This window comes from Watersipora subatra, chromosome 9 (assembly GCF_963576615.1).
Source record: "Watersipora subatra chromosome 9, tzWatSuba1.1, whole genome shotgun sequence".
Taxonomy (NCBI): Eukaryota; Metazoa; Bryozoa; class Gymnolaemata; order Cheilostomatida; family Watersiporidae; genus Watersipora; species Watersipora subatra.
The window spans coordinates 52,904,252-52,920,420 of NC_088716.1; the positions used below are offsets into that span (position 1 = coordinate 52,904,252).

At 35.4% G+C, this 16,169-nt stretch overlaps 1 protein-coding gene across 1 annotated transcript; it reads right to left on the reverse strand.

Moving 5' to 3' along the window:
* Positions 1 to 456: 456 nt before the first annotated feature.
* Positions 457 to 14,586, reverse strand: LOC137403920 (transmembrane protein 45B-like). The gene is made up of 6 exons (XM_068090041.1): positions 14,417 to 14,586; positions 8,323 to 8,448; positions 5,892 to 6,014; positions 3,905 to 4,091; positions 1,928 to 2,088; positions 457 to 857 (listed from the first exon to the last, which is right to left on the reverse strand). The coding sequence occupies exons 1-6, from the start codon at positions 14,514 to 14,516 to the stop codon at positions 709 to 711; spliced, it is 846 nt and encodes a 281-aa protein (XP_067946142.1). The 5' UTR covers positions 14,517 to 14,586; the 3' UTR covers positions 457 to 708.
* Positions 14,587 to 16,169: the final 1,583 nt, after the last annotated feature.

A 16,169-nucleotide genomic window follows, 5' to 3' on the forward strand; every position in this document is an offset into this window, starting at 1 on the left:
GAGGACAACTCTCATAATTATGAGCCACAATTGTTGCTAGCCAAAACAACTGAAAGTACTATAAGTCTATAACGAAACCAAATTGACAAGACCCAATTATCACAAATGATCAAAAAGTATCCGTATTTTAAAGGAAATAGTTTAACCGCTACTCTTTTTTAACAGACTCCGATAAAAAAGATTAAGTGGGGAGTTGGTAGTCTATCATTTATTAAATATAAACGTTGTAGCTTAATAATGATTTTTTTCTTCGCAGCAAGCTGAAACACTATATCTTAAATACACAAAACCTCTCTTAAAGATAAGTATTTGTTTGTAAGATATATTTCTTTCACTAGCAGAAGAGCCATGTGCAGGTGCACGCAAAAAAAGCAGTGAATGGTATTTAATGATGTTTATAATTATTTTATTTACAAAGATAATTTTATGATTGTGTGAGAGAATAACATATATGTATCAAAAGTTTGACTAATTTTTGTTTTTTAGCTTCAGTAAAATTCTTCTGAAAATTAAAAATCTATATAACTAGCAAAAATAATTTGGAGCAAAATACCAGCAGGAAATATAAATCTACATAATAGCTCGCTCGTGTTTGTAATAATATATATAGAAATAATCATGAAAATCTGAAAAAGTTTGTAATCAAGACATTGCTCATAAATAGAGTTTAGATAGCTAGTATCTTTGACTAATATGTGATTCTGCTTCCTAATCACTGTCTTCACTAGCAGCAGTAAGCTGATAAGTTGTGCCGTCACTCTTGTGCATTGGCAGCAGTTTAGCTTTGTCTGGAGAGCTGTGGATGGTACCAGATTTGGGTGCGCAGCAGTAAATAAAAGCGGAGAGTATCAGAATACCTGAAAAATGAAGTGTAACGTAATTGTCTTCTCTTAAAGTTATAAAATAGTATGTGGATGCATATTGATTCTCATATGCAAAATGCTATTAGTGAGAAAGTAAATTGCGTTTATACTTTTCTACCATGCTAGTTTTACAGGTGTGAGTTTATGTAATATATTGTAGCTATCGAGGTGTTTTGTCTATGAGTCACTTGTGTCTGTGCCTTCAGGAGTGTGATTATGTTCTTTCATCAAGTTGCGAGCTACAAAACTATGTAAGTTTGTTAGAACGGCTTTAGTAAAATTGTTGTCACATGCATAAAGTGTAAGGGCCAATTCATAATATTGTCCGTGCTAGCAAATCTCATGCAGAAAGACCACATTCCTTTTTGACATATGGAAAAATTTCTGAATGTCTTCTTTAATACAACCATAATTTACTTTTGTTCGTTAGTAGTAACTCTTACTGTTGAAGTGTGTAACACGAATTTAATAATAAATGAGCTATATTATAAGTATGTCTAGATGTATGCTTAGGAGCATAAAAGATTACGGCGTCTTAAGGTATGACCCAGGGTTGAGTTTTCTACGCTATTCAAAAAAGATATGTCACAGTGATAGTGATAGTCACAGTAACCGTAATAGTCAGAGTCATAGTCACAGTCATAGCCACAGTTATAGTCAGAGTCATAGTTACAGTTGTAGCCACAGTTATAGTCAGAGTCATAGTCACAGTCATAGCCACAGTTATAGTCAGAGTCATAGTCATAGTCATAGCCACAGTTATAGTCAGAGTCATAGTCATAGCCACAGCTAGAGTCAGAGTCATAGTCATAGTCATAGCCACAGCTATAGTCAGAGTCATAGTTACAGTTGTAGCCATTATTGTTATTGCAGTCAATAAACCAACTACATGTATGTGTTCAGTTGTTTAACAAGAGTGGCCTAAGCTGTTGTCTGTTGTTGTTGCTAATTTCTCTGCGTCATTAAAATCATTGTCTGTGGAACATTTCTTAGGAGTCACCATCAGTTCACACTACTAGCCTTCCAAGTTCCAACTACTCATAACTATTTGGTAGTAAACTCACCGATGAGACAACCAATCATATGCCACGCAAAGAACAGTGTCACCAGCATTATATTTTCCTTGTCATCTGGATCAATTTTGGATTCAATCATCCCGCTAGGAGGGTAAAGAACGAACCCAACCTGATAGAACCAGGTGCCTTGAACCAGCAGAGTATAGTGTCTGAAACATACCTGAATAATGCCAATATTTACGTTGGAATAGCAAATTCTAATTGCGACAGTGCAACAGAATTATAATTTTGTCAAAAGTAGAAAAAGGCACATTATAATTCAGTTGGAAAACATCAAGCTAGTTTTACAATTTGCGCTACAGCTTTTGATGTTTCTTGAAAGTGCGCGATGTCAGAGGGTAGTAAGTAATAACCTACAATTGCATGCCCTTAAAATCTCCTAATAGCTACATACAACTGATAAAGAATATTTGTTTGTCAACAATTTTATCGGAGTAAACTAGTAGGTCGAATATCAAAAATATATTAGTTTTACATTATAATTTTATCCTGCTGCACAATATTACACAAAAATGGAAAAAGCTGGCACCGGTACAATTTGTATATCACATGGTGTGTTTTACTCTATATGTATAGGCATATACAAAACACTCTTTTTCACCTGTATAAAAAAACTAGTTGCTTGTTTTTAAGATGTACTAAACCCATGACTATACTAACATTGGAGCAACTAACCTGGAGCTAGGATTAAAGCATTTATCATTTATGTCAGACACAGAAGATCAAACTCTAGTATAAAATTGCAATATTTTTCTAGCTTTCAATAGTGGAAGTATGTGTCAAAAAGGCATTTGACAATGAAGTAGATTACTCCAAATCATTCAAGCAAAAATAACTATTAAATTTTATTTTCGCAGGCAATTGATTTTGGATTAATAGACACTTGACAAAATAGATTCTTATTTAATAACTGCCATAACTCCGGTCATAAAAGATCTGATACCAGAGACTTGGTTCAACTCGAGCATTAAAGATTTATTCATTCAGGTATTTGAGAAGATGCCAAAAAGAATTATGGCAAAATTTGGTCAAAAATGCCAAAAGAATTATCATGCCACTAGCTGTCGGGATTTCCTATTCACCCCGAACTTCGGCAACATGGGCCTACTAAAGAAACAGCTCTTCAGAGCAGGTGAGTGACAGCATTACCCAGAGCTTCCAAAATGCTTAGTAATGCTACTAGATTTTAACTTATCTGCTACATGTATTTATTTAGTCACTGATAAAATAATTATAGCAACAGTAAATTTGTGTATTAATGTTTGGTCTGTCTCCTACGGACAACTTATAGGCCTACTATAGCAACAATGAATAGATAGCATAGATGTAACAATATTTTCTCTTTCATCTTTTTTAGTACGCTGACAGTCTCGTGCTCTGTGAGAGAACATAATTTGTAACAGCTATTTCCATGATTATTCCACAGCGCAGCAAGTTGGTACAGCTAGTAGGGTGCCTATTTGTAAAATGGAATATTTAAGTTCAATTCTCATGCGAGGCAATTTTTTTCGAATGCTCTTGTCATGGCTTAAAACAAATGGACGGACACGACTTTCATTACAGTAAAAACTAGCGGAGTGCCCGGCGTTGCACGGGTATTAAAACAGCTTATACACAGTGAGAGGTAATGTAGTTGCCTACCACTTGCCATTAGCCTGGCACAATGCCAATGGCTAACTTGAGTAAGCTTACTAAAAAGAGCCATGAGAGTAAACACAAAATTTCGTTGCACCGTAACAGAGAGCGATAGCGTATTTTCACTCATATATCGCCCAATGAATCCATCAATCTAGTGTAGCTTAATTGGTAAGGTATTTGCCTGGTGAATGGGAGGTTCCGAGATCAGATCTTCTGCAATATGGATTCTTCAAACTAATATTTTAATAGCTATAGCTGGACAAGATGGCTAGATTTATATACGTATATGGATAAAGCTTAACAGGGTTACATTGCCTGTTTGCATACCTTGCTATATATGCATTGATACTGTGCGGGTAGGCATATTCCAATGCAGTTGTTACTATGCAGCCAGCAACTGTGTAAACCAACAACATATGCACATGGACATCTATGACTTCTCTACCGTGCAAGTGGAAAGCGAATAATACCAGCTCCACAGTGAGAGCCAAAATGAAGGCCATATACTCAGCCCCTGCAATAGAAGGCAGCATTCAGTCAGCACTCAAGGAACATACAATGAAAAAAATCAAGCCAAGTGCTGTACAGTGAAATAGTAAAACGACTTCACCTCTGGTAGTTAAAATGACAGTGCCACAACCCCCACTTCCACAATTAGGGGTAAACACTGGCTGGTTCACACTGTATGTATGCTAATGAAGGTATGGCAAGAACGCAATAAGTGAAATTATATGCAGACTAACAGCATACAAGTTTAATGCAGTACTAAAGACTGTGGGTACTTCAAGGTTCCCTTAGTGTAGAGGCTAGTGGTTAACGTAAGTGAGGGGTGTACCGGCTTCAACTGCATACCTCCCACAACGATTGCTAAATTGCTGTAATTTTTGCCTTGATTGGGTACACAAAGAAATGTAACAACCGTTTCAGGCAGAGTACACTTAGTATAGCTAAGTACATGAGGCGATGACTCATAACCTATTTAAATATTTCACGGTTTTTAAACTCAGATTATTAACTGAAAACTTACTTACGGTGTACCCTGCAAATGTTTTATTCAGATCATTTGGGGCGTCATTGATGGAGCAATTACAGCGTAGTTACATATTGCTAAAATCAGTGCGTAGAGGATGACTTTAATATTATAGATGCCTTTCAAACGCAATGAAAAATCATTTACCAGATTCACTAACAAATATTTTCACAGTGTACCACATCACGTACTCTGCTAGGGTACCCTTAGCAAATCTGAAAGCATTATAACTAGCGTAGCTGCACCTACAGTGCTTTTGAACACTTTGTTTTAGTAGTCGTGTTACAAGTTCATCCTAGAATTTGTTTGCTACTAGTTTCTACAGACAGCGGAGATTGTAGCTCTAGTTAACTGAAAGAGCAACCGATTTGCCTGCAAAAGTTCAATGATGCCAACACAAGGTGGTCAAGTTTATACAGATTGGTGTGAGCAACCCTCCCTCTCCCCCAACAATTGAGCATGATGCCTGCTTAGCTTACTGCAAACAGAGGTTAGGGATGTTTTTTATGAGCACTGTTATATAAAAATTGGCTCCCTAATCTTGGCCAGACATGAAACCTCAAAACCTAAAAACGCACCCAGTTGAGGAGAGCAATTTAAGGGTGGATGTCATTTTTGTTACCCCAGAATTTGATAATTGATACCCAACCAGTTGTTCACGACTGTAGGCCACTACGCCAAAACTATTTTCCTCATACCGATTACAGTAATTGATAATAGTATAAATATTTAGATAATATTGAGAGTGGATTAATCTGTAGTTCACAATCAAAGTGTACGAGTCTCATTTCATACTATACATTGGCTGGATTCGTACATAAGGTTTGATTGCGCTGTACCCTAAACTGCTCTTAGAGTTATCATCTCTTTGCATATCAAACTAAAAAATTGTTTTCAGTTTTGCCAAGTAAATATTCACTCTATAATACGGCAGCAGTATCATGAATGACTACTTATCTACTCCTTTAGTAAGCTGAATAAAACATGACAATATTTGTTCTGCTACTTGAGTGAGATAATACCGGTGCAACTGCATCACTGCGTATCTATGATCTGTTATGAAGGAATACATGAATAGTAATGAATACATACTGCCAGCCTCTCTAGACTGGGAATAAAATTAGTCTTTGTAGGCGACAACTTCTTATCTCCTATTCTTGTTTATATGTTCTACTGATTGTAGTTATGTAGGTGCTAGATATTAGCAAGGGTCAACGGAAAATAGCCAGATAAGGTTTTATCTCTTTACAGATGCGAGTAGCAGCGCGAGTTACTTTACCTTACCTTTAGACACAAACTTCACCTCATGATGTACTAGCACAGCGACAAATGCTGCTAGGACAAAAGCTGTATACATTGTCAAATGTTGTTTGTTGCTCATGACAAAGATTCCAGTACTTACAAAACCTAAAACAAAAACAACTCTGTCAAATATGACGTTCACTTTTTTATCGGTAGGCTAAGGCTGTACGTTAAGAAGGTATTATTGCACTGCTGATTTCTACACCATTTATCAAATATTTGTAAACTTAATGACACGGAAGCAAGTGTGAGAAAAGAGATTTGACTTCTGCCAGCAGCTAGAAGAAATGTTTTTAGGCAGTTACTAAAAAATAAACCACCCGCTGCATAAATTATCAAGCGCTCTACACTGGTTCCTTGCTGATGAGTGACAAAATGAATGACTAACATTTGAAGATTTGACATTCTGTCAAACAGCGACAGGTAGTTGAGACGATTTACAAAGATGAGAATAGCTCTGTTTGTAATTATCAGTTTTGGCAACATATTTTAAGGACATGTCATAGTAGCCAGTTGTTACTTGTCCGGTCTCGAGTCTTCTGCAGTGAATTCATACTAACATGCATAAGCAAAATAACAGTTTGCAACTTTTGGATTATATCATCTTTCTCTAGTCAGTTATTTTGGTTATCAAATCAAGTGTGCTAATAATTTTTTATATCTTTTGGGAGCATTTTAGAGATTTTTCCAGGGTGTGACAGGTTGTGCTTTTTTCATTATTGACAGGGTGTGATAACTACAACGTTTTTATTTCTCATGTGCAATGGCTCTCACTAAACTACAACAAAACATCGAATTTGAGCGATTTTATTTTGATAACTGCTATAAACATTACCTTCTGTTGTACACCTGCAAAATCACTTTTTCCTAATATGTACTGATACAATACTAGCAAAACTCCTGCTTGAGCAAAAAATATCTAAGAAACATCTAAACAGTTAAAAAAACAAACGACTGTCAAAGATAGCAGCTGTGATGCTTTAAAAGCTAATTATTTGAGAAACATATCATCGGAATGAGAGTGATGGTTAGTTGTAAGTCATTCCATGACTTACAAGGAAGTCATTCCATGGAAGTCATTCCTTCAAGTCATTCCATGACTTACACCTGATTTGAACCACCTCAAGTCTTTAAGCCTTTATTGCGTGATCACCTCTGTACTGGTGGTGATCACGCAATAAAGTGCGTGATCAGCGAGTCGGGTGTAAGTCCATGACTTACACTTGACACGCTTTGCGAGTCAAGTGGTATGACAATAAAACTTTGTAATAATACTCGTTGCTAAGCATCACCACAAATCAACGAGTCTCTACTTATCAGCTCATCAGGCGACACCAAATATGAGATGCGTGCATACGTGATGCCTGTTACACTTAGCATCTATGATAATTATTCAGTCTACTTATAGCAGCTTTTTGTAGTCACGTAGTACGGGAGGCGTGTCTACCTAGAGTGCCTATCTTCAGCAATGTTTGCTTTTGAAACTTCAGAGATTACATGAAGTATGAGCGTGCATAAATTCTCATTAACTGTCTCTCGATATAAACTAAAACTATGCTAAGACCATACAAATGACAAAATAACAGCCAAATCTTCAAACTTAGCAGGAAACAAGGTGAAAAAGCATTCAGCCATGGTGTGTACAGGGTGCGTAAGTTAAATTATTGTTTGGTAAGAATTAGTGAAGAAAGATTAGGGATTGGGTATCATTAGTAAATACATACTCCTAACACTACAAAACAGAACTAATGTAACCAGCCACACCAGTAGCTAGTACAATATAGCCACCATACTAAAACAGCTAACTCTATCATTACCTTTTACTCAGGAGAGCAAATACTCTACTAAAATAGAACATATGAGGAAACATAATAAGTATTATTTATCCTTTATGAAGTTACTTTGGTTTAGTGTTGCAAACAGATCAACTGCTTAGCCAGTGATTGACTCAATCAACACAACGCACTGATTAGTAATGAAATTAGATCGACTGAAACGATGTAGATAGTGGGTTGGGTTGTTGGGATAAGATGACAAAGAAAGGCTGAAATAATGTAGGGCTAGATGGAATCTGGTATGAGAGACTGAAAAGATGCGAAGTGAGGTGGGATGGGCTAAAATTTAGTGGGATGGGATGAAACAGGATGACATATGATTAAATAGGGTAGATTGGAAAGGGTTGGTACACTATGGCATAAAATGGGAAACCATGGGGTGGAATGGAAAAACATGGAGTGGAATAGAAGTGTATGGGATAAAATGAGGCAAAATGGGAGAATATGAGATAGAAAGGAAATTGGAAGAAATAAAACAAAATTAAATGGAAAAACCATTATTGAAGTTGAGACTTGGCCATGAGCTGCCATTATTCGCACTTATTTTGACACAAGAGAATTCATCATAATCGACCTACTTGTCACTATTTCAAGGATACCACCGATGGCTGCGAGAATTATGAAAATCCATAAATCAAACGGAATCCGTTGAAAGCACCTACTCCGGCAGCAGCAAGCCAACGTCGTTCGGCTAACATATTGACCTACAATAAAAATAGTGTAACTTGTAATATTAGCCATTATTTAGAGTGGGTGTAAAGAGTGTAGCGGAGAGCGTAGCAGAGTGTTTGTATGACAGAAGAGAATAGTAGCACGTCGATAAATATATGTTCATACTTAATGCTGCTAATCCTTGGAGACATCCTTAATTATATAACTTGTGTCTATATGATCTTTTCTAATCTCACCCTTAATTGCTAACATCTCCTCTACTTAAAGTAACCTGAGATATTTATATTCAAATGGCGCTGCCTGCTGCAAGTGCAGCCAAAGAATGCTTTGAAGAGTGTTTGACCTAATTTTGGCTACCCATGTCGATTATTTCTTGTTAATGTGTTCTAGCTTTAGATTTATAGCTAGATGTTTCCTAGACAGCATGATACATCACTTATGACAGCAATACTTACTTTACTAGTAAATAAAAAATATAAATAAAGTTCAAACTCCTATATAAAGTACTAGAAGGTTATTTTACTAGTAAATTAGGACATTTAGAACTGATAATTAAAATTTATTACCTATTCTAATCATGATTTAGCTTGCATGCTTAGTTATGACTAATTGCTCTTTGGAAGTCAAAATTTTGGTAAAGCTCGGTTCTCACTCCACCGTAAGGAGGTGGGGTGAGAACCGGCCTTCACCTGGTCTCTACCCTTGTACCCCACCATTCAAATGATACTTTTGCTCAGTCGTAAACTTGTCTGACAGTAATTAATTTTTATCCATTTTTTTAGTTCATTTCTTCATGAGACGTATGTTACCAGTTTGAGGCCTGGACCCAAGATAATTAAGGCATTTGTTTTTCTACCTGATCCTACACACGAGTTAACTCGAATTCACAGTTTTGCTTTGTTTTTACATACCTCCATATTACAAAACATTACAAAACTTTATTGACTTTTTCAGGATATGTTTTCAGTATAGTTCTAAAGTTTCAAGTTTCATAAGCAATTAGTTTTTCAGTTAGCGTCAAAATACTGAGGGCACTTTTAATTGACTGAGAAATAAAAAAGGCTGCTGATACGTCCTGTTTGTACTTGCGACAAACCTAGAATTACAAAACTTTGATCACTTTATGTGGTGTAGGGTTTCAGCTTAATTTAAAAGTTTCAAATTTATTAGATTATCAGTTTTCAAGATATTACTAAAATATGGCAAGCATTTCTATCCGACACAAAAATGAAAAATGGCTGCTGTCTGGATATTAGTTTTAATGACATGCCGATTGAAATTCTTAGCAATGAATGAAAACCTAGACAGATCTAAAAAACTTCTTCTCCTCAGCAACAGAGGTTTACACTACAACTATTTGTTTTTCTATTCATAACAAATAAACACACTCTATCAGTTGGTTTACAGCAACCATTATGTTTCTTCATTTACGACTAGAACATCCCCTCTTTGAAAAAATGTTCGAAAAAATCCTTTACTATAGTAGATTTCAATTTCTTTATTGTGTTCTACAAGATTGGAGCGTCAATATGATATTCAGTTCAAAAGGAAATGTGCTATCCCAAATAATTTCAAAGTCGATTGAAAGTTGTAAATACGGTCGCTGATCAGGGGACTTGCTTGGGTGTACATGGTTAGGCTTCAGAGTGTTAACTGGATAATTTGGCTTTAGCCAAATGTTTTTCTAAACTCATCTATAGTTATATGCTGTTTATATAACAGCTCCTTCTGAGTCTACCTGTAGTTATCGCGTTCCTCTGAGTCTACCTGTTCCATCAAGGCTTTTTCCTAGTATGTTTTGTCGTAGGACTGCAACTAACAACTTTCATTGTATAATGTTTTTAGAGCATGACGACAGATATATTGTGTTTACAACTGCGCGTATCAGGAATCCATCCCACTTGCTCTTTTCCTCACCCACTTGCTCTTTTCCTCATTGGCAGTGTTTATGTATCTGAGTGACAGTGCATGTCATTGGGTGTGTCTTCATCGGGAGTACATCACAATATTTCATTATATAGACTTTATTAAAACATTAGGTCAGCTGGATAGAATAATATTAGAAAAATTTAAAGTAAAAAAAAAGTGTAAATGTTTGAATATCTAATTATTCATTTGTTTATAATATCTAATAGAGCTAACGAAGAGCTCACTGTGTATAGATATTGTTTATTTATAGCTGACATCTTAACTGCTCAAATTGTCACACGGAAGCTGAGAGTGTGGATGTTTGTTACTTGGGGTCTATTGACAGCTATTAGTATGTAATCATTCTTTAACTAAACAGAAGACTAGTAATTTTAAAACAAAGGTTAAAGGAGATAGTGAAGAACGTCTACAGCCAGCAGGCCAGATATTAAGAGGCTACAAGACCAGATAAAAACAAATCGGATGCAAAAAAGACTAAAGAAGAATTGATAGACATTTTAAATGAAAGAGTGACAATTTAGTAGTGTTCCTAGTTGTCAGTAAACCATTTATTAAGTGCGAAAGACAACAAACTATGATTGCAGACGTACATGTGAAGAGCTACAGAAATTAAACTTCATATTGCAATAGTTTCTATGTTATAGCCGCTTGTACTAGAATGATAAGTATTGTTAAATTGAAATGTTCTAAAAGAATTAGTCAGCTATTCTCTGATTTCAAAATAGCGATAAACTTATTCCTTGTACACGCAAATATGAGAATCTATTTAAAATCAGAAAATCTCAGTTTTATTTTTCAAAGTGTTTTACTCAACTATGGAGCTCAGTCTAGTCATATAATTCATATCTGACTTGATTAAATAGAGTCTTGCTTTTCTAACAATGTTTATACTCTATGCTCAGCATCTCCAACTGTAAATACTGAAATCCACTATGATATTGCAATATAATTACAGGTGACAGCCGATTAAACAGGTGGCAAAAGGTGACAACTGGTAAAACGTGGTGACAACCGGTAACAACAGGTGACAACAAGTAACAGGTGAGATATATGCAATAGAAGCAAGAGAGACAGAACTTCAAATCATGATATCTGTGCATTAAACTTATATTGACAGGTGAATTGTAGCAAATGGATGTACCTGTAGCAATTAAAATGAAAAGGACAGAGATTTCATTAGTTCTTGTCAACTAAAAAGCTAGCAATGTGAGTGTTTTTAGTTGTCATTCACAACTAAGTCAAAAAAGAAAGGAAACGAGAGTCAATGTGTCTAACAACTCTCTTATCAGTTTTGCATGTTATTCATTAAACTTTGAGTTGTATTGTGTACAGAGTTGAATTAAATCACATGCATCCTTATTATTACATGCTACTAATAGTGTGTGTATTGATTGAGCACTTGTGAGTAGATGGATTTGTATTATCCTACATCTACATTCAATAGCTAAGAGAAAGCTGTGAAAACTTGCCACCATGAGCAACCAAGTTACTATATCTTGTCCATGGCAGATCAACTACGCCAGAAATAGAAAAAATCTCAACTATTTGTCTACCCATGATCAAGTAGTACATCTATTATTGAGTTTATAACTTCATCACTCATAGAAGCACAGACATAGATCTCTCAGTAAGTGTTTGATGCTGCTGACCACAAATGCTAGTTATATTATGCAACTATTTAGTGATCGTACAGTAGTCGACAGTGTCACATTCTCGTGAGATTATTCTTTCACACGAGCTGTAATCTGTGTTATTCTTCAAAGTTTGAAAACTCTCTCTTTCTTGCCTTATTGGTAGAGAGACTGCATGTGCATGTTTTTGAAAAAAACAAGTAATACTAATGGTTGCTGATATTATCACCAAGAATGCAGTTCTTGAGATGATACAACATTTGCTAAAGTTACCTTCTCTACAATTAAGAGCATATAAGCATCTCTATCAATAATCATTACAAGATATTTCTATCAATAAATACTGCTAGATATTTGTTTCAATAAATACCTAAAGATATTTGCATCAACAAATACTGAAAAATATTTTAATAAATAATGAAAGGTATTGTATTAACAAATACTAAAAGATATTTTATTAATAAATACCGCTCCCCAGGTTGTATATAATGTTGTTATATTTAAAGCCATTGCAAATATTTTAAGTAGATATACGCCTAAAGTGCACCAGATCATTTGCTAGTGTCTGCTGAAATGTGGCCATAACTCTCCTCAGTGCCCTTTTCACTATAAACACTATATATCTCCTGCTAAGATGTTGAGATTATAAATGCTGAAACGTCTATTTATAGCTCTTCTGCCATTTACTACTTTCACAATCACAGACAATATATATAACAGAACATAACAGAATAATACCCTGTGATAAACAGTTGTTTATTAGGTTAGTTCTTGTAGCCTTCACACTTCTCAGTTACTCCGCTATCTTATTAAATACAGAAGTTGTCTTCACTGTTTCTATAATGTTACTAGCTGAGAGATCCTAGATTACAAGTTGAGAATTAAATTTTGTATTGGCTACTTGACAAATAGGCAATTCACTAGCCGAACAGACAATCTGCATTTCTAAATGTTAGAAACAGAGATTAATTCTCTTTTTCAGACCTGCTTATGTGTCAAGTTGCCAATGCGAAACCCAAATCAGCTCTAAGAGCAACAAGAGCTTGGTGAGATGGGCAAACAGACTCGCGACAGATGGGTGCCAAGTGCAATGCCTTCATGCTGGCGCTATGGACGCTGCTGGTAGCCTAAACTATTGGTCTAAATTGATCTCTAGACTGCAGCGTTTTCTGTCAGTAAAACCATTCCATTAGTCTATGAATAACACTGAGCAATAGTAAGTGATAAAAACTCATAAACAAATATGCCATCCCGATTTTCCACAAAAATGCGGCATACTTAATGACATCGAGTTAGATACGCTTGACACAATGAGTAGTTAAGCGTCACGTGAGGATATCATGACTACTTGGCAGAAGCGTGTGATAAGACCGCTGATTGCTAGCAACTGCATTCTGCAAGAGGATGTACAGATCTACATAGCTTGATTTCACTCTACTTGACAAATATACCCTAACTAATACACTGTTGATACAACTGCAGCAGTTATTTTGGGTTTGTAATCAGACTGAGAAATAACATTATATAAATATGAAATCAAATGAAACAAAACCGAATTTGTTCTCTAACAAGTGAGCCAAGAAGACTAGTTGTAGCTCCAAATCTGGTCTGCTCAGAACTGCTTGGATAGCCCTATTTCCAAACTATTATGACTGGCAGACTGTGTCTCTATGACTATGTAAACTTAGTACGCAACCATAGTTTGTTGTCTTTCTCACTTAGTAAATGTTTTACTGACAACTAGGAACACTACTAAATTGTTTCTTTTTTATTTCAAATGTTTATCAACTCACTTTTAGTTTTTTTGCATCCGATTTGTTTTTATCTGGTCTTGTAGCCTCTTAATACCTGGCCTACCTGCTGTAGATGTTCTTCACTATCTCCTTTAACCTTTGTTTTAAAATTACTAGTCTTCTGTTTTAGTTAAGGAATAACTGTAAATAGTAATAGTTGTCAATAGAGCGCAAGTAGCAAACATCAACACTCTCAACTTCCGTGTGGCAATTTGAGCAGTTTAGATATCAACTACAAATAAACAATATCTATACACAGTTGAGCTCTTCGGTAGTTCCATTAGATACATATTATAGCTCCATAGATATTAGATATATGCTATGAATAGCTATCACGACTAAGAAGACAATATATATATACAAAAACAATATTTTAGCACCCTAATTAATAAGCACTAGCACTGCTGTAAAACCTAGGCAGTACTTTACGAGTCTACATTCTTTACAATTAGCTATATGTTAACTGTTAATAGAAATGATACTTTGCTTTAAATCAAGGCCTATTTCATGAAAAACAAAAGCTTGTAGGATATTCTGTACAGTATTTCAATGACTGTTCGACCCTTAAAATGTCCTTATAATATGAGTAACTGAAATGATGTACCTATTAATAAGCTAAACATGGACTTAGAGCCATTAATTCTCACCTGGGTTGGAGTAGTAGTTGTAAAGTCCCCGAATCAGCCACCAGACAGAAAAGGCGATGAAGAAAGAACCTGGAAGAACATGACCCATTAAAGTGCCCATCTTGGGTTTCAAATGTATCCAGCACGTACGCACGCTTACCACTGTTTCCTTGTACCGCTGCACCACCCAATGCTTGATGAAAGGAGTGAGCTCAGCTGCAAGTCCTGCTAGAAGAATTTACAATTCAGCGAATCAAAGCAGATTACGAAATCGATTATTGTGGATAGTTGGTGATTCAGTAATCGCCTTGTTGACACTCTAAAAATAGCTTCAGCTTGCACCGATTCTCATAAAATGAGAACCAGGACAGTTTTAGATGTATGATAATTAGTCATACACGGTATATTAGTTTTTGAAATTTGGGCAAAATGGATTCTACTGGTAGACCTTTGTGTTGTTGCAATGCTCCTAAATTGTGTAACATTAGTTTATCTTGTTCTGTTCCTTTCTCATTCCTTTCTATATCCTGATACCTGATATATTGTAGTTTTTTTTCTGCTCATTGAACTACACTTTCCTCTGAAGTATTACCCTTTTTCTAGTAGGACTGAATCGATGTCATTAGATAAGGATTATTATCCATTCAATACACAGCTAGCTGCCTACTGGTCTGTAACTAGCGTCGGATCATTTATAGCCCTTGCCTCACTTTTCAATGCTTTGCTAGTGGAAAAGATTCGCTGTATCACTTACAACAATGCATTTATTGGAGCTACCAGAATATCAGGAATCAATAAGTTTAACTGTGACTCATAATGAATACATATGGCACATTTTGCTTGTTGATAAAATGACAATGAGGAGCATTAAAATTCTATGCAAAACTATACAACCATCCAGTCGAGAACATGTCCAACAGCATATGCCTGGCAGTTAATGGCTGACATCTTATTAGATCTACTACAAAGTTTATTAAGAGTAGCTTAAGAAAAACATGTTCACGTGTCAGCCAGTTGCCACCTGTTGTCACCTGTTGTCACTTGTTGCCACTTGTTGTCACTTGCTGCCACTTGTTGTCACCTGTAATTATATTTGTGATATCATAGTAGATTTCAGTATTACAGTTGGAGATGCTGACCATAGAATACAAACATTGTTACGAAAGCAAGACTTTGGTTAATCAAGTCAGATATGAAGTATCTGACTTGACTGAGCTCCATAGTTGAGTAAAACACTGAAAAATAAAACAAAGGTTTTCTCATTTTAAATAGTTTATCATATGTAGGCCCTACAAGGTGTTAAGTTTATCTCTATTTCAAAACCAGAAAATTAGACAACTAATTCTATTAGGGTGTTCTAATTTAACAATAGTCGTCATTCTAATACATGCAGCTATAACATAGAAACTATTGTGATATAAAGTCTAATTTTTTGTAGCTCTTTTACAGGTAGAATAAGCAATATTAAAATTTACCAAAAAAAGCTAGTTGCTCAGGATAATTTTTCACATATTATCAATATGTCACGATACGTCTCTACTAACCTGTTCTTGTTAACAACTTTTTTTCATTATAAAAGGGCACAAATGACAATTTACAAAAATATGTTTTGATCTATACAATATTTACAGTCAAGTATTTGAAATAATTTTTATTATAGCAAGTAAATTAACTGGAATGGAGCACTTCCTGTTTATTTGGCTGGATCATCTTATGGAAGGCTTGAGATTAAAATATGCAGACAAGGAACAGCAAGCTTTTTTATCATGAACTA